At 44.6% G+C, this 24,801-nt stretch overlaps 2 protein-coding genes and 1 long non-coding RNA gene across 3 annotated transcripts; 2 read left to right on the forward strand and 1 right to left on the reverse strand.

Moving 5' to 3' along the window:
- The first annotated feature begins 374 nt into the window (after positions 1-374).
- Positions 375-9,636, forward strand: spg21 (SPG21 abhydrolase domain containing, maspardin). Its single transcript, XM_079257978.1, has 8 exons — positions 375-675; positions 3,584-3,745; positions 3,825-3,905; positions 3,981-4,126; positions 4,205-4,313; positions 5,153-5,260; positions 5,344-5,484; positions 9,205-9,636. Exons 1-8 carry the CDS (start codon positions 613-615, stop codon positions 9,328-9,330), a joined length of 936 nt encoding a protein of 311 aa, XP_079114104.1. The 5' UTR covers positions 375-612; the 3' UTR covers positions 9,331-9,636.
- LOC306774697 lies at positions 6,146-9,117 on the forward strand. The gene is made up of 3 exons (XR_013771832.1): positions 6,146-6,446; positions 6,762-7,303; positions 7,464-9,117. It is a non-coding gene; the product is annotated as an uncharacterized lncRNA (long non-coding RNA).
- Positions 9,637-10,971: 1,335 nt separating the features above from the next.
- On the reverse strand, positions 10,972-21,565 carry shcbp1 (SHC SH2-domain binding protein 1; the record flags this gene model as incomplete). The annotated part of the gene is made up of 12 exons (XM_079243358.1): positions 10,972-11,736; positions 12,274-12,360; positions 12,443-12,561; positions 16,318-16,449; positions 16,551-16,671; positions 18,771-18,948; positions 19,028-19,258; positions 19,328-19,423; positions 19,503-19,711; positions 20,324-20,439; positions 20,514-20,714; positions 21,427-21,565. The coding sequence occupies 12 exons, from the start codon at positions 21,563-21,565 to the stop codon at positions 10,972-10,974; spliced, it is 2,394 nt and encodes a 797-aa protein (XP_079099484.1).
- Between the last annotated feature and the right edge of the window lie 3,236 nt (positions 21,566-24,801).

Here is a 24,801-nt window from a genome sequence, read left to right on the forward strand (position 1 = left end):
GGGAAGGGTTTGTTGTTGTGACTGTTTTGTCGTAGTCCGTGGGACAAGTTAGGGTTTGTATAGTTAACAAATTTACGTCAGTTTCAGAAAGAAAGAGTTTACAACAACACAAACTCTGATAATGACTTTTATTTTACAAAACGATTTAAACGTTTAGCTAATTAAAAAGCTGCTCTTTCTTCATCGGTGAGCAAACATAACAGCTAACAAGAAAGCACCCCGTGTTTCGCATTTTTACAGAAACATTAAACAGACGTAAATTCAGGAAACTTAAATTTCTGAGGTGCATTAACAGCAGCGGTAGCGTGCGCGCGTGCGTTTGATAGGCGTGCCCAGCTTTGCGGAAGTTAGAAAAACCGAAGTCATATGACCGACAGAAAAAAGCGTTAGCCTGACATGGGTAAACACCTCGGACACGGTGACTGATCACCCCACATACACCACGGGAACAGCCCGAGCTCGTGCTGATCACCCCACACACACCACGGGAACAGCCCGAGCTCGTGCTCGGACACGGTGACTGATCTGTGGGGAGCTCGCGGCTGTGAGTGTTAGCATTCGAGCTAACAGCAGAGCTGGTTAATGTGACGGTGTGTCTCCGGCTGTTCGCAGATGGAGGAGATAAAAGTGTCTCCAGACTACAACTGGTTCAGAAGCACCGTTCCCCTGAAGAGAGTAAGTACCACATCCCAGTTCACGCGAGGCTCCTTTTCCACGGCCGCTGGACTCGGTGGTGGCCCAGTTCCGCAGCATGTGATCAGTATCAGGGTTCCTGCTGGACCTGCTCTGCACTGGGGGGGGGGCAATAATAAATACCAGAGTTAATGGTTAATCAAGTGACAACAAGTAGAGATGTGATGATTAATTCTCGGACCATCCTGAAGGTAGTTTTTGATCCACAACTTTGAACCACATTAGACCATGTCCTGATGTAAAACTCTTTCAGTCTGGACTGAAATGTTCTACTTGGTCTGAAGTTTAATTTAAACAGTTTGTAATCTGACCATTTATAACATTGTTTATCTGATTTTATAGACCAGGGATCAGGTCTGGACCCACAGAGTCCTACAGGTTTTACATGTTTGCCTAAAGCGTCACATCTGATGGGTCATCAGGAGGCTGCTGCAGGAAACATCTAAAGCCCACCGTTCTCTGGTCCAACAGGTCTGGAGGTGCTGATCCCTATTTTACATTGTTCCAGTATGAATTAAATCACAGAAGAACTGTAAGGTATTCCAGTTGTTGAAGTCCTGGACTCATGTCTAGAGGCTACAACAGCTGTTGAAACGTGATCTAATATCTTTAAATAGAAAAAACAAACAGTGGAATCAGCCTTTATGCCACTTATGAAACAGAAGATGCTCATTAGAAACTAACTTCCAGGTCCTGATTCCAGCTGGAGACTTCTGGGCGACTGTCTGTCTTTGTGTCTTGGTCTTGTGTCGCGGTTTTGGCTCCAGTCTGTTCTTGTGTCACTTTGAAGCTGAATGCACGTCTGTCTTAAAGTATTCACACCTTTAACTTCCTCCTGACTCTTACAATGTCTTTCAGAAATAAATAATGTGTTCATGGTGTAACAGAATAAGTGTGCTTGTTGGACGGATGTAATGTGATGTAATGATGTCAAACTGTCTTCCTGTCATGGTAAACTTATCCACATGATGCCATGGTGACAGGATCAGAGTAGGAAAGTGGTAATGGGAAGTGAAGTTAATGTAATAGAATAAATGTGCAGCTCGTTATTGGAACCGCTGGCTTACAGTGCAGAGTGGATCAGACAGGATCAAGCCGGTTGTTACAATCTGAAACATTGTCCCTGTTTGTCCTGGACTCACTGTAGGGACGTGAAGGATTAATTATTACGTTTTAGTTTGGTTCACTTGTCTGATGTTTCTTCGTCACATGTTTGAATGGTTCAATCACATATCTCGCACTTTAATTAGGTCTGGAGGAGATGGGGAATCCTCCTCAAAGGTTTTTCAGGAAGTAGGATGATTAGGAAAACTCTTTAGTAAGTCAGTTCTGCTGATGTCCTGAATTCGGTTTCTCTTGTTTCGGTCCGGTTTCTGTTGTTGTTGGCTCGTTCAAGTTGAACCGCTTCAGAGGTCACAAACTCCTGTTGGACTTGACCATGAAGCTGTTAGCTCCAGTTAGCATCAGTCAGCTTCTTTTAACTCCAGCTAGCATCAGTCAGCTAACAGTTAGCTCCAGTTAGCATCAGTCAGCTGCAATTCCACCACCCTTTAGCTTTTCGCTGTGTTGTCTACTGCGGTCTGCACGGACCGTTTTAAAGCCCCATACAGACACATTACAGTCAGGGATGTGTTCATGCAGCCATGTCTCGGTGAAGCACATAATACTGCACTCTCTGTATTCTTTCTGAGACCTTGTTAGCATCTCGAGCTCGTCCGTTTTTTTAGCTAGCGATCTCACATAACCGATGAGAACGGTTGGGAGAAATGGTTTAAATCTCCATAGCTTTCTCCGCTCTCTGACTCCCGCTCTGCATCCTCTTCTCTTTCTTTTCATGATTTGATGTGTTGTTTCACTGATAATCCTGATTTGGGAGAGTTTAATCAGTTGATCCCGATTGTAAACAAGTCTTTCGTTGCCATGGAGACTTATCATAACAAGTCTTGAAAGAGCCAAAAACATGCAGAAAAATCTTCCTTACAGCACACCCTCCGAACCGGCATGAAATCCTCAGGAAAAAAAGGCATAATTTGAGGTAATATCTATGTGAGAAGAGTTTGTACTTTTAAAAAATCAAGATAGCAGGTCAGAGTTACTACAATTTGCTGCAATCAGACGGCGCAATCCAGAATGCAATCTAGAATGGTATCTAGAATGGAAATCATGTCTCCCACACACACTGCTCATCATCAAATGGTGGATTTGCTGGGTTTGAACTACTTCATCTTTCTATATGATTTGCTCCTTGTAGTCTTCTGTGAGCAGTTGTCCTGCTGTCGGCCCAAGGTGACTCCAGCTTTCTGTTTGTGTGCTGCTTTCATCTCCCATCTTCCCTAGAATGGATTTGGACCACATCACAGCTCTGAAACTGCCTTGCCAATGTCTACAGTGAACACGGACATTCAGTTCTGGTTCTGGTAGATGTCAGCACAACTTCTACCAAAAGCAACAAAAACAAGGCACCTGGAAAATCTCTGGTCCAGTTCTGAACTGGTTTGAAAACAGGAACTACTTTGTATTATCTCGTACCTACTGATAAAATAAAAAGATATCACAGATTTCCCAAGGGCTCCGTAAGGAATCTATTGTATGTTACCATCCCCCTGTTGTACACCATCTACATGTAGAGTTCCCCACGGCTCCACAGTGGACATATGTCATATGTAGTTCTCTAAGGCTCCATGTTGGGTCTTCCATTGTTCAGCTCTACATGCTTCCACCAGCTCAGATCATGGAAATTAAACTAATTTTTTAATACAATTATGTTGATGACACCCCCTTCTATATTACTGTCTCAGCAAGGGACTCTGGTTCCAGACAAAGCTCGGCTTTAAAGGGTTGAGACCATTATGGATCGGCCCTCATTTTGCTGTGTTTCCATCTTCTTCAGATCATTGTTGATGATGATGACAGTAAGGTGTGGTCCCTGTACGATGCTGGTCCAAAAAACATCCGGTGTCCCATCATCTTCCTTCCTCCGGTCAGCGGGACAGCGGAGGTCTTCTTCCAGCAGGTTCTGGCCCTGACCGGCTGGGGCTACAGAGTCATCTCGGTGAGTTAACCTCTGGAAGACGCTACATCCGGAGACATGTGAAAATAAACGTTACTTATTTCTGCGTTGTGGTTTCTAGCTGCAGTATCCAGTCTACTGGGATCTCATGGAATTCTGCGATGGCTTCAGGAAGCTTCTGGACCACCTGCAGCTGGACAAGGTTACAGATATGTCTCATACTTCACGGACCTCTTGCGCGGTTCCTCTGTTTAACAGCAGTCCACGATGTCTTCAGGTCCATCTGTTCGGAGCATCTCTGGGTGGATTCTTGGCTCAGAAGTTTGCAGAGTGCACACACAAGTCTCCCAGAGTGCACTCTCTGATCCTGTGTAACTCCTTCAGTGACACCTCCATTTTCAACCAGACATGGACGGCTAACAGGTGCTTGTAGTCGTCTCTCTTCACCTCCTCTTTGCACCTTTGTTCTCTTTCTTCATGCTCAGTCTCCATCTCCTGCAGCTTCTGGCTGATGCCAGCCTTCCTGCTGAAGAAGATCGTTCTGGGGAACTTTGCTAAAGGACCTGTAGACACTAAAATGGCAGATGCAATTGACTTCATGGTAGATAGGGTGAGTAGGATTTATTTTAATGAAAAATGGTTCAAATGCAGAAAGATGTGTCATGTTCTACTTTCTGTTTACATAGTTGTGTAACTAGCCAATCACACTGCAGCATGTTGACCTGGTGAACAAGACGGAAGTTCAAACTGAGCATCAGTATGAAGAATAAATGAGATTTAAGTTTGTTGGTCTGCGTATTTACTGGTATTTTCACCTACAACCACCAGTCCTGATGAAGACCCGATACTAGAAGGTGGACTTGATTCCTCTACATATCACACATCAGTTGCAGAGCTCCAGCCTGTCAGGTGTCCAGAGAACGTGGGCAGTTCTTATCCTTTTTATCTTCATCTTTATCTGGTTCAGTTTCTGGATTCAGTGGTGGACTGTGAGTAAGCTGGTTCTGCTGGTCCTTCTGAGTCCATGTGTTTGTGTTGATCATGGTGGATTCTCCTGCAATGCTGTCTGAGAGCTCTAACAGGGTTTCTGTCCTAGTCATCACCCGGAGATTTCTCTGTGCTTCTTGAATCGTGTTGCCGTTTTTGAAGGACCAGGTGATTTACAAACCGACGGGTCATTTGCTGATGGATTTTGAACATGAGTGGTGGGTAATCACCCATTTTTAACTGGAATGACTGAACTTTTGATTGGATTGGGTATAAAAATGAGAATCTGGCAGCTTCACTGGTTACCATTTCATCTGGTGGTTGGAGAATTTTCCAGAAAGTTGTTACTGGAAACAGTGGAAACTGTGTTTACAGCTGGTCTAAAGTAAGGGGAGGGTAGAGATGAGTCCATGTTCAGTCAGAGATAACACTAAGTGTTAATCGTGTTTTGTCTGTCTGCAGCTGGAGACCCTGAACCAAAGTGAGCTAGCTTCGCGGCTAACACTCAACTGTCAGAACTCTTACGTGGAGCCACACAAGATAAAAGATGTGTCTGTGACCATCATAGATGTGAGTGTTTTCCATCCAGCATAGCAGATTCCTGCCCTCTTTCTGCTTCAGCTGTCTCAATGATGTGTCCTCTCCATGTTGAGGTGTTTGACCAGAGCGCTCTGTCGCTGGAGGCCAAAGAGGAGATGTATAAACTCTACCCCAATGCCAGACGAGCTCATCTGAAAACTGGAGGAAATTTCCCGTACCTGTGCAGGAGTGCCGAGGTCAACCTTTACATACAGGTAAACTGTGACGTCATACTGATTTCTAGAGTTTTCTAGAGAAGGTTTCCTGGTTAGGGCAGCAGTAAAGCTGCGTTTATCCACATTTACTGACTTATTTTTGGGTTTCACTCTCTTGACATGGAAGATCTGCGGAATTCAGGGTGGCAGGAAGTGTTTTGCTCTGCTTCAAAACACAAGTACGCTTAAGGATTGAAATGGGCTGGCGCAGATGCCATGTGGCAGAAAAATACATGGAAATTTAGGATATGACCCATATTGTTTGAACCAATTAGACGGTCTCTTCTGTTCAGTTTACTGACTGGGTTCCTAATCTAAAACCAGCCTCACTTACAGTTTTACAGTAAATCAGTGCAGTATCACCTTGTTTCCACCAGCAGGACAGGTCGGGTTCAGATGTGGGTCAGGTCAGAACGGGACGATTCGGGTGCGGGTCAGGTTAGGGTGAGGCAGGATGCTTTTTTTTTTTTTTTTTTTTTTTTTTGCATTTCCACACATGAAAATTGGGAAGGATATCCTAGTATCCGCCCTGTTAGGGCTGAATGATTTATCACGTTCAGATTGAAATTGCAATTTCAGACAACGCGATTACGTAATCGCCACAGCTGCAGTTTCTGCAGATCTTTCCCAGGACCTGTTGTTTTCGCTGTTTCTCACACGCCACGTGCTGATCATGGCAGTATTACACCAAAGCTGCGGATGTGTGGTCAAGCGGAACCGTATTTTAGTTTGTGCATTTTATAAAAGACTGCTTTGAAGTGAAAAGTCGCTGTCTGGAGTGTACTTTCCCACTGATCACACCAGAGAAAATATTGCGATGGGATTGAGCGAATGGCTGTCAGACAGAAAGAAGAGGACCAGACGTGCATCAATGCCGCAAATGTTATCAAAGCCGTGGAACTTAATGGATGGACCGGACTTCAGTGTTTTGGACACAGGCTGCATCTTGCTGTTAAGTGGGAGTGAGTAGATGTTTGTATTTGTTTATTTATATGATTTTAATTTAATGATGGGGGATCAGTTTAGTCAGTTTTTGTCAATGTATTTTTACGAACCATAAATAAAGTGTAACATCAATAATATATAATAAACAATGTGTTCTGTGCTTTTGGTAAATTATTTTCTGCTTTCTGAAATATGGTTTTCTTGAATTTCATTTGTTGTCCTGCTTGAAAATCTTCTTGGCAAAGTAATTATTTTTTATTATTATTAATTGTTATTTAATTTCAGTCCATAATTTATGTGCAAAGTTTATGTTCTTGCTCTTTTTGGTCCAGAAAATGCTGTTAAAGATGACGCAAGAGTTCAACGGGCAACAGGGCTTTGTAAACAGATGGTCGGTGCCTTTTCTCATCGCTGGAAAAAGAAGACAGCACTGCAAAAGCCACAGCAAGAAATGCATTTACCTGGACACTCACTAATTACAGAGTGTCCAACAAAAAATGATTGGAGCATTGTCTCAAATTCTTTCTGAAGACACGTCACCTGGTCCCCACATGGCAGGACACAGATGTCTTTTAATCAATAAACAATGCCATTGTGGGATTCACAGACTCCCTGTCCGGTGAAGCCAGTGTGAGTGTGTCGTATCAGAAGCAAGTTCTCCATCTGAAAACAACCCTGACTGCAAGTGATGAGGACACAGATCTTACCAAGGAAATAAAATCCAGAGCTTTCGGCTACATTAAAGAAAATACAGTGACCCAGCCATACAGGAGCTACTGGACATCACTTCGTCCTTGATCCAAGATTCAAGACTGACTACAAGGCAGAGAATGTGCCAGAAATCAAAGGGGGAAACTTCAAGTCGAGCAGAAAGGTAACTTGTCTTGTTTTTTGTGTAATTTTCAGTAATACAAAATGCCTCGTCAATACAGTAATATTACACTAATCTGTATTTTTGTATATATAAAATGCAAATAGTTCCAAATTGAATCAGACTACAGAGCTTTGACACATCTTATTGCTGTGTTTTGCAGGAAAAGTGGGCCGTCTCAGCACCACAGATCCCACCGGCCAGGGTGCAACAGAGCCAGAACCATCTACCTCTGGGAAGGGAAAGCAGTCATTGGTCTGCTTCTTCAATAGCAAGGCTGTTCCTCATTCTTCATTCACTATGCAGATGGAGAATGTCATAAAAGCTGAAGCGGACTACTATCTGATGACTCCTGCAGTCGATGGAGAGGAGGATCCACTGGCCTGATTGGAGAAACTTTCCATGACTGGGCAAACTGGCTCGTAAATGTGCACACCAGCTCACCGTCAGGGGTTGTTTAGTGCTGGTAGCAACGTCGTTACATGTCAGCGTAACAAAAAGTTTACATGCTGGTGTCTTGTCAAAAAGTCTGTGAGAAATTATGTAGAGATGTCGGGGAAGTAGGTCGGCTACTAGTTGAATAAGTACTTCTGAACTTTTATTTGTTCTGTTTCATTTGTTTTTGTTTAAAAAATACATTTGTAATTTTTGCAAATTGGAACGTGCAATAGTTGGGTGTTTAATAATTTGATAGTGTTTAGTTTTATTTTATTACCATTGCTTTGGAATTTGACTTAAAAAGATATTTCAGATTTCTTAATCTAGGGTTGTATTAAGTACTTCAGATGCGAACAAACTCTCGAGCAAAAAAAAATCTACCAATCCTACTAGATTGTAATACTGTTACTCTTTTTCCCTTTATTTAAGTTATTTAATTTTTAAGTTAAGTTATTTGATTGACTTTTTTTTTTTAACTCAACATAATTTTGAAGTTTATATTCTACCCTTTTCCTGAAGTTAAGAAGATGTTCAAAGGTAGCTTTTTTACATCTTTAATTGCAGCTTTTGGTCAATGAATCTTAATAATTTACATCATATTTCTTGTTAATAAATACATTAAAAAGCAATTCTTACCTACAGTTATCAGTTAGCATGAGACCCATGGCTTTAAATGGTCCGATGGTATGATGCCATTTTCTGTCAGGGTTTTATATGTTACTGTACCTTGAAGCTGAAATATGATGATCCTGAACAGAATTGAAATCGCAATATCTGCCTAAATTTTCACAATTAGATCATTTTCTAAAGTCGTTCAGCCTTTCTAGTCATTCCGTCCTACTTTTTTGGAATCCTTCATCTGAGTACTGATCTGACCAGTCCGATGCAAAGGGGCGGAGCTTGACACAACAAAATGCTTCGATTGGTTGAAAATATAAACATCACTTAATGTGTGACCAGGAATAAAAACAAAGCAGGAATGGATCCTAGTTGAGTTAGACTGCCTGAATCGTGTTCCAATTCAGGTACAGGGTCTGGATCTGAGCCCTTTCTGTAGAACAGCACCGACCTGACAGGTATCAATCCACACCTCTTGGTGGAAACGGGGTTGAAGTAGCCCATCGTAGGTCTGGTGGACATCCCGTGACTTCATGACAAAAAAGAGCTGAAAGACTTAGATCCAGGACTTTAGATCCAGACTTGGAGGACAGAGAAGCCACCACATTTTCAGACATAAACCTGATTTGATGCGTTAAGTTCACGAGTTGGCTGAAAATAAGTTTGACGTTGAGACAAAGCCTGGAGGATGTAATCCTGTCCCACTCGGAGGACACATTCAGAATGAATGTATTCATCTCGGTCTATACTGGCATGTTATGTTTGCTACTCGTTTTACTAGGATTCAGGTGGAGCAGAAGTCCAATACTGGTCTAACAGAATGGTTTCTGGTTTGTTCTCATGGACAGATCCACCTGCGTCAGTTCCACGGGACCAGATATGCTGCCATAAGTCCTGCCATGGTGAGTGCTGAGGAGCTGGAGGTGCAGGAGAGTCATCTGGAAAGGAACCAGGACTCAGATGAAAGCCAATGAGACCACGTCAACCTGCTCAAACTCTGAACATTTCCAGAAGTTTGACTGAACTCATTTCAGGAGACATCCAATCAGCAGCTCAGAATATTTTTACTTGACAGAAGCAATATTTTGATAAAGATGTGGATCTGCTTTATAGACACAACTTTGCCTTATGTTGGAACTACTGCCTGAAGTTCAGAGTGAAGTCAGCTGTTTCTGAAGACGCTGCAAACAGACACTTTCTTTTCAGTTTGGAAGATATGACTTCTTTTCTCAGAAGTTCAGTGAGTTTTTTCCTCTAAAATGCTGTAAATAAAACCAGAAAGTAAATATATCATGTCATCTTTTCTTCCCAGAAGAAGATAAACACACATTACAATGAAACTGACATTTTAAAATCTCATGGAAAATACTAGTGATGAGGCTACACGACAAAAAGTCATTCCAGGGTGACTGGCATTGATAGCAGCTGTCCCTTCTTTCATAACTGTAAATGTCTGGGAAGTGAGGAGACCAGGAACTGGATCTTATAATGCTTTTAATGCATAAGATAACCAGCATCCAGATATTCCATCTGATTCTCTACATTTATTCTACACTGTAGATTATGAAGATATTCCAGATTCCCAAACTTTTAGTTCCACTTTGTCTCCAACTGGTGAAGCTCTGTCCTCCCATCCAGGAGGCTCTAAAATACTTCTTTTATAGGCATTTGTTACTGAGCTGTTCCCAGTTAAACCAGTCATGTTATTGACCTGTTTCTAGTTAAACCAGTAAAAGCTTATTCCAGAAGCACTGTTGCATCATATTGTCATGTGATAAGGATAAAGGCAGACAGGTGGTTAGCACTGCTGCTGAGCTGTTTACATGTTCTCCCCGTCTACACACGACTTCTCTCCAGTATCCTGCAGGTTTTTGTTGTCTCTGTGCTCCAACACACACCTGACCGACACAAACAGGTTTACAAGAAGCTGATGGATCCATTGATTTGAATCAGCTGTGTTGGTGGAGGGAAACAACAAAAACCTGCCGGATTCCGGCCCTCGAGGACTGGATTCTGACACCCCTGACATAACTGGAACCTCCTACTGGTCCTTGAGGCTGGATGAGTTAAATGATATGGGTTTGACTCTGTGGATGTCATCTTAGTCTGTCCTCTAAGTTTAATTCTGTTCCAGACAAATTAAACCAGGATTAAACCATCAGCTGGCGTTTTGCACCTGCTTTGGCAGATAAATGGACATAACTTTGAATCCAGCCTTAAACTTGTTTTAAATCATCAGTCTGAATGCAGCGTGATGTTTAAAGACACGGTTTAATCTGCAGAAATTTATTACATTTACAAGATTTCCCCAAAAAGCCATTTTGAAAATCCATTTCCAACTAAAACCCGTTTATTTTAACTGGATTTCCACCTGGAAACATCCCTAAACCATGAAGAACCCTCCAGTTTCTGGAGACGGCCACAGACCACCAAAATAAAGATTCAAACCAACCAAACTACGCGTGAAGATCTTCAATTAACGAGACATTAAAACTTCTAAAAGTTCCATCAGGATCCCAAAAGAATAAATTACATAAAAGCATTTTTGTGCAAATTCAGACCGAAGACACGTTGACGGGAATGCGCTCACAGGACGGTGCTTAAAAACCAGCCAGTCAGCAGGAGAAGGTGCCGAAGTCTCCCCTTCCGTTACGTTTGAACTTGTTTCCCTGAACAGAGACGAAGATCTGGTGCTCCATCAGATCCCGGACGGCTCGGATGCAGGTCGTCTCCTTGTTCCTGCTCAGCTGACGAGCAAACTGCCACTTCATGCTTGTCGAAGAGACGGGTTGAGGATCTGCATGTTCACTTTCACCCCCGTCGGCAGGAACGCCACCATGTTGTCCTTCACCCCCGTCAGCAGGAACGCCACCATGTAGTCCATCACCCCCGTCAGCAGGAACGCCACCATGTAGTCCATCACCCCCGTCAGCAGGAACGCCACCATGTAGTCCATCACCCCCGTCAGCAGGAACGCCACCATGTAGTCCATCACCCCCGTCAGCAGGAACGCCACCATGTTGTCCTTCACCCCCGTCAGCAGGAACGCCACCATGTTGTCCTTCACCCCCGTCAGCAGGAACGCCACCATGTAGTCCATCACCCCCGTCAGCAGGAACGCCACCATGTTGTCCTTCACCCCCGTCACCAGGAACGCCACCATGTTCACCATCACCCCCGTCAGCAGGAACGCCACCATGTTCACCATCACCCCCGTCAGCAGGAACGCCACCATGTTCACCATCACCCCCGTCAACAGGAACGCCACCATGTTGTCCTTCACCTAGTTTTATCAGAATCACTCCAAAGCCTTCGTTGTTGTGGATCACGTTGTTCTCCAGGGTTATGGATGGCATTCCATCTAGCTCACTGGCGAAGTCCTGCGTACACACACACGGGCGCTCTATTCAATTCAATTCAACTTAATTTGTATAGCGCCCCTTCCCAACAATGTTGTCAGGGCACTTTACATACACGAATCAACATACACATCATTTTAAGCCAATTCATACATATCCTATAATAGAAACCAACTGATTGCATCGAGTCATGACTTCGATTCAATCCCCCATCCTCAGCTGCATGAGGTGACAGTGGGAAGGAAAAAAACTCCCCTTTCCTCCCCAGATGACAACCTCCGACAGAAGCTCTGCACATTTCTTTATCAGAAAATTGCTTTTCTGAGTGAAACTTGTGGATCATCTTGATATCTGGCAGGAATCTATCCCAGACAAGGCAACATGCACAGAAAACTGCAGCATAAAAAGGTGTTATCAGGGTTTTAGCTCCTCCCACGAGGCACATTAGACTCAGGCGAGGGGCAGAAGACGACACATTCAAGCAGCAAAGTGACACCAATCAAAGTCTAGAGAAAGTTGTGGGTGTAAATCCCAGTAAGCAGCCTCATGTGGTCTCACCTTGATGAGAATCCCATCTTTACAGTGATGGATGCCATTATTAACCAGACTGCAAACACTGCCAGGGTAGATCTCCACTCCTGCACCCTGCACACAGACAAACGTCATGTCAGCTGATCCTGCTTACTGTGTTTCAGAAGGATGATGAAAACATGGTCATGTGACCCACCTTTGAGCCGTACAAGTCACACATGTTCATGGTGAGACGTGCAGATGTTCGCACCATCACGCCGGTGGTGTCGCACTGCAGAACGCAGTTTTCCATGTTCAACGTCCCTTCACGCACACCTGATGACCAAACGCACACAAATCAATAATCTGGGACCAGTAACAGGTTATTTACCAGTACTGGGACCAGTTTGGTGGATTCAGACACAGATGGTTTTACAGAGCAGTTATAAATCAAAGTAGAGAGACGAAGGGTCATTCACATTAAGATAGGCTGCCAGACTCTGTCCGATTGGGACTCGGCTCAAGCTTGTTACATCCTCCACGAGAAGGAGAGCCGTGTTCCTGCTCTCGAGGCAGCAAGAACAAGAAAAAAAATAGTTTTCGTTGGGTTTATTCATACTTCACAAGAAGCTTTGTCTGCAGCGGAGAAGGATCACTGCAGGGAGCCATGTCTGCTTTTATGTGTAATGAACCCAGCCATTTCATATTTAAGGAGCAACTTCATCCGCAGCAGGGCGAGTTGTACGAGAGTGGTCCATGTGTTTTTAATGCCACGTTACTAAAATCCCCTCCCTGAGCTGCCACCTTATTGTGGTGGAGGAGTTTATGTGTCCTGAAGATCCCAGCAGCTATGTTGTTTGGGGCTTTATGCCCCTGGTAGGGTCACCCATGGTAAACAGGTGTCGAGGGGAGGGACCAGACTAAGTGCAGCTCAAAGACCCCTATGATGATAACGACCGTGGGCGAAAGTGGTCCCTTGCCTGGATGCGGGTCACCCCCTCTGGACCCAGGCCTGGGGGTGTGGCATGAGAGCGAGCGTCTAGTGGCCGGGCCTTTGCCCGTGGGGCCCGGTTGGGCTCAGCCCAAAAGGGTTACATGAGCCCCACCTCCTGTGGCCTCACCATCGGTGGGAGGAACCATAAGGGTCAGTTGCAATGTGAACTGGGCAGCAACAAGAGGCGGGGACACTGGCGGTCAGATCCCCAGCTGCAGAAATTGGCATTAGGGACATTGAAGGTCACCCCTCTCTGGTGGGGAAGGAGCCTGAGCTTGTGCGCGATGTTGAGCAGTCCCAGCTAGATCCAAACACCTAGTTGGACTCACTGTGACGCATGGCTTTGCCTCTGGAACCAGTTCCCTCAAGAGGGGCTGGACTTTCTTCCACTCTGGAGTTGCTCATGGTGAGAGGCGCCGAGCAGGTGTGGGCATTCTCATTAGCCTCCGACTTGGTGCCTGTACATTGGGGTTTACCCCGGTGGATGAAATGGTAGTTTCCCTCTGCCTTTGGGTGGGGGGACTGTTGTCTATGCTTACACACCAAACAGCAGTTCAGAGTACCCACTCTTTCTGGATCCTTGGAGGGAGTGCTGGAGGGTGCTCCTTCTGGGGACTCCATTGTTCTGTTGGGGGACTTCAATGCTCACGTGGGCAATGACAGAGACCTGGAGGGGAGTCATTGGGAGGCATGGTACCCCCCTTCTCTAAACCAAAACGGTGTCTTGTTGTTGGACTTCTGTGCTCGTCATGGATTGTCCAATAACGAACACCATGTTTGAAGATAAGAGTGTCCATATGTACATCTGGCATCAGGACTCCTTGGGCCGCAGTTCAATGATCAATTTTGTAGTCGTGTCATCGGACCTGCGGCCACATGCCTTGGACACTCGGGTAAAGAGGGGGGTGGAGCTGTCAACTGATCACCACCTGGTGGTGAGTTGGCTCAGATGGTGGGGGAGGAAGCCGGCCAGATCTGGCAGACCTAACGTGTTGTGAGGGTCTGCTGGGAACATCTGGCAAAGTCCTCCGTCAGAGCGAGCTTCAACTCCCACCTTCAGCAGAGCTTCAACCATGTCCCAAGTGAGGCGGGGGACATTAAGTCCGAGTGGGCTATGTTCCGTGCCTCTATTGTGAGGCGGCCAGCCGGAGCTGTGGCCGTAAGGTCGAAATCCCAGAATTTGTTGGTGAACACCAGCAGTGAGGGATACCATCAAGTTGAAGAAGGAGTCCTATTGGGCCTTTCTTGGCCTGTGGGACTCTGGAGGCAGCTGATGGGTACCGACAGGCTAAGTGGCATGCGGCTTCAGCTGTCGCAAAGACAAAAGCTCGGGCATGGGAGGAGTTCGGCAAGGCCATGGAGAAAGACTTCCGGACTACTTCGAGGCAATTCTGGTCCACCATCTGGCAACTCAGGAGGGGGAAGCAGTGCTCTGTCAATACTGTGTACAGTGAAGATGGGGAGCTGCTGACCTCAACTCGAGATGTTGTGTGTCGGTGGAAGGTATGGTTCGAAGACCTCAATCCAACACGTCTTCAGGTGAGGAAGCAGAGCTGGGGGACTTAGGGGTAGACTCTCCTATCTCTGTGGCTGAGGTTGCTGAGGTGGTCAAAAAGCTCCTTGGCGGCAAGGCCCCGGAGGTGAATGAGATCTGCCCAGAGTTCCTTAAGGCTCTGGATGCTGTAGGGCTGTCCTGGCTGACACGCCTGCATTGTGTGGACATCAGGGGCAGTGCCACTGGATTTGCACACTGGGGTGGTGGTCCCCCTTTTTAAGAAAGGGGACTGGAGAGTGTGTTCTTATTACAGGGGAATCACACTCCTCAGCCACCCTGGTAAGGTCTATTCAGAGGTCCTAGAGAGGAGGGTCCACCGGATAGACGAATCTCGGACTGAGGAAGAGCAGTGTGATTTTGTCCTGGTCGTGGAACAGTGGACTAGCTTTATACCCTCTTTGGGGTCCTGGAGGGGGCATGGGAGTTTGCCCAACCTGTCTATATGTACTTTGTGGACCTGGAGAAGGCATTCGACTGCATTCCCCAGGGATTCCTGTGGGGGGTACTCCAGGAGTATGGGGTACAGGACCCCCTTGTACGAGCTGTCCAGTCCCTGCGACAGGTGTTAGAGCTTGGTCCGCATTGTCGACAATAAGTTGGATTTGTTTCCAGTAAGGGTTGGACTCCAACAAGGCTGCCCTTTATCACAGATTCTGTTCATAACCTATATGTGTGAAGGGGTCAAATGCATGATTTTTCAATAAAATTATTTTATTGCATGTGTTTTCAACTTTTGCTGTGCTACTAACCCCCCGGGAGGCCTAACAAGCTCAACCCTAATTGTTAAGTGAGAACACCTGTGAGTGTCTGGAGCAGACAAGTTAAAGTGGAGCAACAGGTGACATGAATGAGAGCAAGAGAGCATAACTAAAAGGAAAGGAGACAGTGCTCCAAAGAAATGGAGGAAGGAAATGACGACGACAGTGGTGGTGAGCACGACGATGATGACAATGGCGATGATAATCAGGATGATGATGATGGTGGTTGTGATCACAACGACAACGATGATGGTGACGATGACGAGGAAGGGACTACTGAGAAGCCAGTGATGATGGGTCCCACCGCGGCTTGGTGATGGTAAGGCAGGAGCCTGAAGTACAGCAGCCAATCTGGACCCCATGGCACAGCTATTCAGTCATGGGCCTTCGTATATTCCTGGCCCAGGATCAAGAGTGAGTACAATGGCTAAGTTTAGGGTCCAGAGGGAAAGGCTGGCTGCAGGCTCAGGCAGGAGGGTTCCCCTCTTAGGATTGTGGACTGCCGTGTGTGCTCCTCTCTGCAGGTCCTGGGACGTGGTGCCGCAGAACTGAGGGCTGCGTGAGTGGATCCGTTGCTGCAGAGAGGAGGACCACCCAAAGCCACACAGTTGACATTTTAGAGGACTGGGGTTTTAATATTTTAACCTTTTTAATATTTGTTTTAAGAAACCAGTTTTTACTATGAAGATTTAGTGTGGTTGACCCTGCTCCGCCTGATCCAGAAAGATGTTACTGCTGATTGAAACATGGCAGGAAATCAAGTTTTTATTTGTTGATAGACTCACACAGGATTCCTTCTATGGCTCCATGCTGGATCAGCTTAATGTTGGAAAGTCGGACGTCAGCTCCCACCGACTCCACGAAGGAGTCTCCTTGATTTTTCTCCTCAATTACAACTTCATCAGGAAAACCAAAACCTGCCGGAGAGACACAGACACACATCAGAACCTCGTCCTGAATAGGGCCTCCGGACGGATTAGTACGCTGATGGTTCTGTTTCATGCACAAAATTGCCTACCTTCAATAGTGATGGAGTCTGGGATGAAGATGGAACTGCTGACGCTGTAGGTCCCTGGCAGAACAATCACAACATCATCCTGATAGCAGGCATCCACCGCCGACACTGGATCGCTGTGGAACTATAAATCACACACACATAGATATAGATATACACTATTCACAAAAAGTTAGGGATATTCAGCTTTTGGGTGAAATTTAACAAGCCTAAAATGCATTCAAACCTGTACAGGTGAACTTAATGTGATCTTCTCTAAGCTTTTAAATGCACATGTCCAACTGTTAAATGTTTCAATAAATTTTGCACAAATTGCTGTTCTCTAACGGCAAAAATCACGGCAGGTGTGTGATCCTTGAATTGACCAATAAATGTCCTGGTTCAATTAGAGCTGGTGTTTAAACAGTTGTCCTCATCATGCTGTTCACATTTCGACATCATGAGACCAAGACAACACCTAACAATGGAACAACAGTCCCTTGCCATTGCGATGCTTCAAACAGGACGTTCTCAGACAGAAGTGGCCACTGAGCTTGGAGTGTCACAGAGTGTCATCAGCAGGTTGCAACAGAGATATCGAGAGACTGGAAGAGTCACAGAAAGGCCTAGAAGTGGACGTCCTTTGGCCACATCCCGTGCTGATGACCGCTACATTGTGAACACTGCCCTGAGAAACCGGATGATAAATGCCACTCAACTCCAGGCACGTTTAAGAGAGGTGAGAGGCACCCAAGTGTCACGTCAGACCATTGGAAACCATTTCCATCAGCGTGGTCTGCGTGCTAGACGACCTGCACGGGTACCTGACAACACCACCAGGCACAGGCATCATCGTCTTGCATGGGCCAGGGAGCATTTACGCTGGACGAGGAACCAGTGGGCCTCAGTGCTGTTCTCTGATGAAAGTCGATTCACACTGAGCAGAAATGATGGCCGGCAACGATGTTGGAGACGTCAGGGAGAGCGCTATGCATCAGCCACTGTCACCAGGCCAGCTTTTGGTGGTGGCGGTGTTAGTGTGGGCAGGGGTGTCCACTTGGTACAGAACTGCCCTACACTTTGTGAATGGTACAGTGAGCCTATACTACCTGAATAACATCATTAATCCAGTGATTGTGCCCCTACATGAACAGCACAGGCCTAATTTCATCTTCATGGACGACAATGCTCCTGCTCATCGAGGCCGCATCATCAGGGAACGGCTGTTGGAGACTGGTGTACCTCAAATGGAATGGCCTGCACTCTCTCCAGACCTGAATCCCATTGAAAACCTGTGGGATCAGCTGAACCGTCGTGTAGAGGCTCGAGACCCTGCACCCCAGAACCTCAATGACCTGAGGGCTGCCCTTCAAGAAGACTGGGATGCCATGCCTCAGCAGGTAATAAGTTGCCTTGTGAACAGCATGAGACGTCTTTGTCAAGCTGTAATTGATGCTCAAGGGCACATGACCAGATATTGAGACGTTCAAATTTTTTGTTGTGGTGTAACTACCATTGTTGTTACCTTTTGTGTTGAATGAATTTTTTGAGATGAGGAAATCAGTAGTGCATCCTTCTACTTAAATGTCTTACTTTTATGAAATTATATCACTGTAGCATGAACATATTGCATTTTCCATAAATTTCACCTGAAAGCCAAATATCCCTAACTTTTTGTGAGTAGTGTATACACACACACACACACATATGTATATTATGGACAGTTGCCAGGTAAGTTGTTTACAAGTGGTGTATTAAAAATACATGTTTTTCCAGACAATGAATGATCGTGATTAATAAATTGTGCTTACACTACTGATCAAAATAATTGTGATTATTATTTTGGTCATAATCATGCAGCCCTAGTCTGAACTTCCAGACACCAGACAGAAGATACAGATCATCTCAGTTTGAGCTGGCATGTCTGTCATCTGCAGAGTTCCTAATGTCTTATCGGTCTTCTGTCCACATCCGTCTGCACTTGTATTTACTGCAGTTTGGTCTTCTCAGTAAAAAAAGAGGAGTCGACCCTGCACAACTACAGACCTGGATAATTTTTAGAAATAACAAACCTGAGATGTTTCCCCTCCTCAGTGATGATCCTTGAATAAACATCAAAAATCTACAGCAGCCCATCCACAACTGCCAGCAGACCTGCTGTCTCTGTTTACAGGTCTAACTGCTGGAGCGAACCTCATCTGATTCACGCTACACCCAAAGAAGCAGCTCCTGTGTGGTACTGACCTGGATCTGGACGTCCTCGGAGGAGCACAGAGGCATCAGACGAGCATTGAGGAGAGACTGGAGCTGGATACTGCTGCAGGAGGCCATCACCACATGAACCACCTTCATACCTGATGCTCTGAGCCCACGGCTATGCACACTCTGCTGCATGGAGTTTCCTTTGTAAGCCAGCACATACCTGGATGGGGTGAGGAGGTTCAGGCCCTTGTAAAACAAGACGATGATGTAAACCATCTAAAAGGGGATGAAAGACACACCTCAACAGGGGGTTCTCGATCAGATGTAACTTGCGTTTGAAGGTCTCCAGCTGTTCACAGAGCTTCACACCCTCCACCATAGACACGTTGTCCAGCTCAGAGTCTGAGTCTGCACTGAGGCTGTTACGCAGCTCAGAGAATTGCTGGAAGCACTGGGAGCAGTTCTCCAGTAAGGACTGGTACTCGGCCACCAGGCCCGCCGGGACTCTGTTCTCCAAGACGTCATAGTAGCTGAGGAAAAACATTTTATCATGGACTGAACCAACAGAAAAGCATCACAGACATTGGAGATGTGCTCACAGTCTGAGGCGAGGCTCCACACAACGAACAAAGTAGTCAAATTCATCATCCTCATCTTCCTCATCCCACCGCCTCCAGATGTGTTCATAGAAAAACCTGAAGATACAAGAAGAATAGAGGAAGGAATTCAAGGTGGGACAACATTAACTCCAGGTTCAGGTCTAGTCAGTCCTACCGGAGGTGCTCCAGAGCCAGAGCGGTCTGATCCAGGTCCCCAGACTCATCATAGACCACCTGCAGGTTCTGCAGGGGGATTTTGTACTGAGTTGCCTCCAGAAGAGAATTCATGGCCTCCTCAGTGAGTTCACAGCCTCTGGTGTGACACTGCAGAGGCAGCACCAGCCTCACACATGCCTTCAGATGCTTCAGGTCCAACTCCTCCACCTGAAGTCACCGACAAGTCAAACTTCACTTTTCATCTCATGAATGATGAACAGATATAGTCATTTCAGTCTAATTTCATTCATCTAACATCCATTCATCAAATCCAAACCCACTGACTTATCAGGAGCAGCCAGAGATCAACAAATGAGCAGAAATGAAGAAAAATAATGGTCCTCTGTGGCTGGAATACAGTCCAGATAATGTGTCTGATGCAGCTGTGTTGGACTTGCTTTGGTGAGGATAGCAGCTCCGAAGTGGCAGAAATGAGAAAAATGTGTAAACATGTAAATAGTTTCTGTTGTGCGTTTGTGTCTATTTTTTTCTACTGAAAGCCAAGACTTGACAGAATGATGTGCAGATGAGAAAAGCCTTGTTGAGCTGTGTGTGTTATCTCTACAAAGTTCTATTTTCTTTTTCTGCTATATCTATTCATAAATTCATTTTTCACATAATCTGACAGCAGACAGAAAACATCACGTCTGCATGAAAAATGAAATGAAAAATGAAAAATGCATGCTGACTGGGATAAGAAAGATTCAGATTTGGATGGTGGAACAACAACAACAGAAGATGACATGCAGTGTAAAGGTTTAAAGATGTGTGTGGTCTCACCTCCACCAGAACATCAAAGACGTCAGTGCACCATAAAGCTAACCAGTTGCAAGGCTCCAGAACTTTCTCCAGGTAGTCTGCTGTGAATGCAGTCACTTCTGAGGGCTTACAGTCGCCTTCATAGACACACAAACATAGATTAAATATAAGTCCAACCCCTCAGATCAGGTAGGATTCTGTTTGTGGTTACCAAGCATGTAGTCCTGATAGGCCTTAAACCTGTCATAGAACAGCAGGTTGCTGGTCTGGAAGGTGTCTGGAAGCCTGCAGCTCCCTACTCCATGCTGCTCGCATCTCTGCAGCTGAGTCCCAGCCTTTTCACTGATGAAGGTATCTGTCCCGCTATCATCATCATCATGTTCCCCTTCCTTCTCATCAGTCTGAAACAGGGCTGTTGGAGCAAACAAAAGCAGGTCTGACAGCAACACAAAGACCAGTCCACAGTCACAAGCTTCCATACAAAGCACTGGTTCAGCTCACTGGGGAGTCTGCCTACTGACACACAAACGACCTTGTGTCACGTTTAAATAATAACATAAGCACACAGACGTTTCTAAAGGGGAGAAACACAGTGACTTAACCCAGATAGCAAGCTGAAAGTCTGCATTGGCCTTTGAGACCCACCAGAACTTCTGCCATTTTCCCGTCAGCGCCCCCTACCGACGCCCCTCCATCCTGCATCCTACCTGGCCTGTCGGCTCTCTATCCAGCTGAAGACCATCTCACCACGACTCTAGTTTTCTCTCTTTTCATCTTTCGTGTTTCTTTGCTGAATCAGAGATGTTTCGTGTTCATAACAGCCAGATCCTGATGATAAAACGACACGTCGCGTCCCGCGTGGGAAAGTTGGATAATGTCGGTTTCGCCGCCTCGGAACGCTGCTGGGCAGCAGTGGCTCCAGAAAAGCAGCTGAAACACGTCTCTGTGTCGTCCAACAAGTCCGGGATGCCGAGTTTTAAGGGGGAAAAGTTACGGAATGCGTCCTTACCTGGTTGAAGCTAGTTAGTTAGCCCCAGGGTTAAGGTTTAAACTAACTTTCGATACATCGATATTAATGCCAACTACTTAAACATCAGTGTTTACGTTGAAATCCTGCTACTTACCTTGATTTATATCTGACAAATTGTGTTTTTCTTCAGAGGGGTTGGTTTCTGCGACGAGTTCAGATTGAACGGTAGAAACCAGATCAACCACAACCATGTCCGACATGTCGTTGACAGTGTAAGCAGGCTCCTGCTCCATGGAGTGTTTCTAACACACTACTTAATTACAGTTTGATACGGAGAAATAAAACAGCCGTCCTACTTTATGTCTCTCTGACAAACTAACAGCGTTCACTCTGTTACTTTCAAAATGTCCCGGTCTGAAGCGTTGCAGCCAATCAGGACTGCTGGAACATGTTGAGCATGCGCAAAAGGGAGGGCTCCAATGAGAGTGGCGACACTCCAACTATGAATGCGAAAGTCACGTGGTTCATTGACCCCTTTTTTTTTTTTTTTTTTTAAAGTAATCTTTATTAAAGAAGGTAGCATTTTCAGAACAAGTGCATGTGAAAGAGAGAAAAAAAGACAACATTGCTGGGGTAGTAGCATCGGAACCAGAGACTTGAAGAGAATCAACAAACTGATCAAGAAAGCTGCTTCTGTGCTTGGAGTAACTCTGGAGCCGCTGGAGCTGATTGTCCAAAGAAGAATGCTGCACAAGCTGATGAAGATGATGGAGGATTCTTCACACCCTCTCCACAACACAGTGATGAAACAACAAAGTGTGTTCAGTGAGAGGCTTCTTCAGGTCCGATGTAAGACTGAAAGATACAGAAGATCATTCCTGCCAGCAGCCATCAGCCTCCGGAACAAGACCTCCTCTAGTTAATTATCTACTACAATGTTGAATTTCCTTTTGGGGATTAATAAAGTATTTTTTATTTCATTCAGTTCTTTATTTTTTTAAGGTTATCTTTATTTCTCAGAGTGAGAACTTTCTTAGTTCATACCAAAAGTGTCTTAGAAATTAGCGGTCAGTCCATCAGGACCTGGAGAATGATTTAGAGCTATCTTTTTAATAACTACATAAATTTCTTCAATCCTTAGTTCCTCATCACATATATTTTTGTAATTATCATCAATAATTGGAATAAGATTTTGTATTCTTTTGAATAAAATTTTTCCCCTGATTGTGAAAACAATTAAGTGTAAAGATTACTATAAAACTCAAATATTTCTCTTTTATGTGGATTGGTAATTTTTTGATCATTTATTAGTATTGAGTTGATAGCATTATATTCTTGTCTAAGTTTTTCTAATTTACAAAAATATGAAGTATTTCTTTCACCTTTTTCCATCCAGTTAGCTCTGAACCTTATGAACGCCCCTTCTGCTTTTTTAAGATAAAGCTCATCCAACTGGGATTGCAGAGAATTCATCCTTACATGGTCCTCTTTGTTCCAATTAGATTTAATATAATATTAAAGAAGTTCTTTTATAATATTCTCAATTAGTTCCCTTTCCTTACCTATTTTTCACTGACACTAATTGCATACTTTCTTATGCTGAATTTCAAGTATTCCCATTTTGATATGATTGTGCTCAGATGATTGTTTACAGTCTCTTTTATCAGGATCTTTATTTCATTACAGTTTTATTCATTCTACAGTAGGGAGGCATTAAATTTCCAGTATCCTTTAACTTTATTTTCCCTTCCATTTCTGGTTAAATTTAAGTGTATGCAGCAAAGATCACTGAGCGGACTGCACCCTATTTTTTTGTTTACATCCACCTGAGAGAGTGGTTCAGAAATGAACCAGTAATTGGTTCTGGATTGGCTCTGACCATTTGGTTTAAACCAAGTGTACCGTCTCCTATTTTTATTGAGTGTTCTCCTTATATCAATTAATTTATTCTCATTCATAAAATTTAAGACGACTGGATTTTTATGTTCGTGAGGAACCTGTCCATCCATTCATCTGGACAAATATTAAAATCTCCTTCCACTATAATATTTTCTGTCTTATAGATTCATTTAAGTTTTTTGATAACTGTTGTTATCCACAACACACACTACCCAGTGTCCTTCTGAATCTGCTTTTGTGGGAATGATCTTACCCGAAAACCTGTATAGGCTGATCGCTACACCTGCTGCTCTATTCAAGCCTTGACTGAAAAAGATTTTGTCCCCCCATTGATAAAACCAGAATTTTTCTTCTGAGGTATCGGAATGAGTTTCCTGGAGGAAAACAAAGTTAGCTTTCTGCGCTTTGCAAAACAGAAAAATGCCTTTACGTTTAACAGTTTTTTAGTCCTCTAGAGTTAAGTCAGATGAAAGAAATATTATTTAAAGAAGAAATAGAACACATAAGAACAATAGGAACAATAGTCCTTGTGACTTAAGTTGAGAGAATGTTGAGAGCAGAGTCCTATGGGTCCGACGTCATCCACTGCTGGGCGTTCAAGTTGCTTTATCCTTCCTTCCATAACCTGCTGACCGTTAATTAACCCAAATGGGCCCTGATATTCTGCAGCCTTTCCCTCTTTTTTTGCCTTTTGAATTTTTGGCCAAAGTCTTTGTCTGGCAAGCATACCTTCTCTTGTGAGATCTTCAGCAAAACGAATCCGTTCTTCGTTACAGACGGGGAATTTTTTTGGTTCGTTTCCATATATCTTCTCTGACTGTTCTTTTAGTGAACAGGACTATAATCTGCCTGGGTCTCATTTCTAATATTTTCTTCAGTTTCTTCCTTCCTATCTTTTATGCAGAGACTCCATCTTCTTTTGTATCTTTCCTGGTGCAAAATACGTTCTTGCAGATATCCATTTTCTTTTTTTCAACTTGCTTTTCCAGATTTCCAACTTTCGCCTTGCACTCTTTGAGTTTTTCTGAGTTTATCTGGACTGTTTTAGTAATAGACGTTAGCATTGTGCTGTGGCTTTGCATTTTGCTACCAATCTCTTCCATGTGGTCGTCAAGATGCTTGCCTAATACATCAATTGCTTTTAGAATTGTCTCCATGGCCATACTTGCTTCCTCTTCCAATGTATTCCTTTTTTGCTCCTTGTAGTTTATTTCTGGGGTGCCTGTAGGAGCAGCGTCTCATACCCTCTTGCTGCTAACAGGCGTTAGCTCCATCAGCAACGTGTAGTCGTGCTTGTTTTGTTGGTTCTTGCTTGAAGGCAGGATAGACTTCACAGCTGTGGGGTTTTTTTGTGCTGATTTCATGTTGAAATGGTAAGAGCAAGGTAAGAGAGTGTTTTGTTGTTCTATGTCAGGGGTGTCCAAAGTCGGTCCTCGAGGGCCGCTGTCCTGCAGGTTTCCCATGTATTCCTGTTCCAACACATCTAGCTTCCACTAAATGGATCAAACAGCCAATGACGTGCACAACTGATTAAGCTCTACTACTAATTAATTTGAATCAGGTGTGTCTGAGCAGGGATGCATAGAAAACCTGCAGGATTCTGGCCCTCGAGGACCGGAGCTGGACACCT

This window comes from Telmatherina bonti (assembly GCF_933228915.1).
Source record: "Telmatherina bonti genome assembly, chromosome: 1".
Taxonomy (NCBI): domain Eukaryota; kingdom Metazoa; phylum Chordata; class Actinopteri; order Atheriniformes; family Telmatherinidae; genus Telmatherina; species Telmatherina bonti.

Excerpts from the sequence above, each read along its gene's own strand:
- spg21 (XM_079257978.1), top strand. The coding sequence starts at position 613 with ATGGAGGAGATAAAAGTGTCTCCAGACTACAACTGGTTCAGAAGCACC. Across the intron at positions 4,127-4,204 it reads CAGACATGGACGGCTAACAG|CTTCTGGCTGATGCCAGCCT; the intron begins GTGCTTGTAGTC and ends CATCTCCTGCAG. Across the intron at positions 4,314-5,152 it reads TTGACTTCATGGTAGATAGG|CTGGAGACCCTGAACCAAAG; the intron begins GTGAGTAGGATT and ends GTCTGTCTGCAG.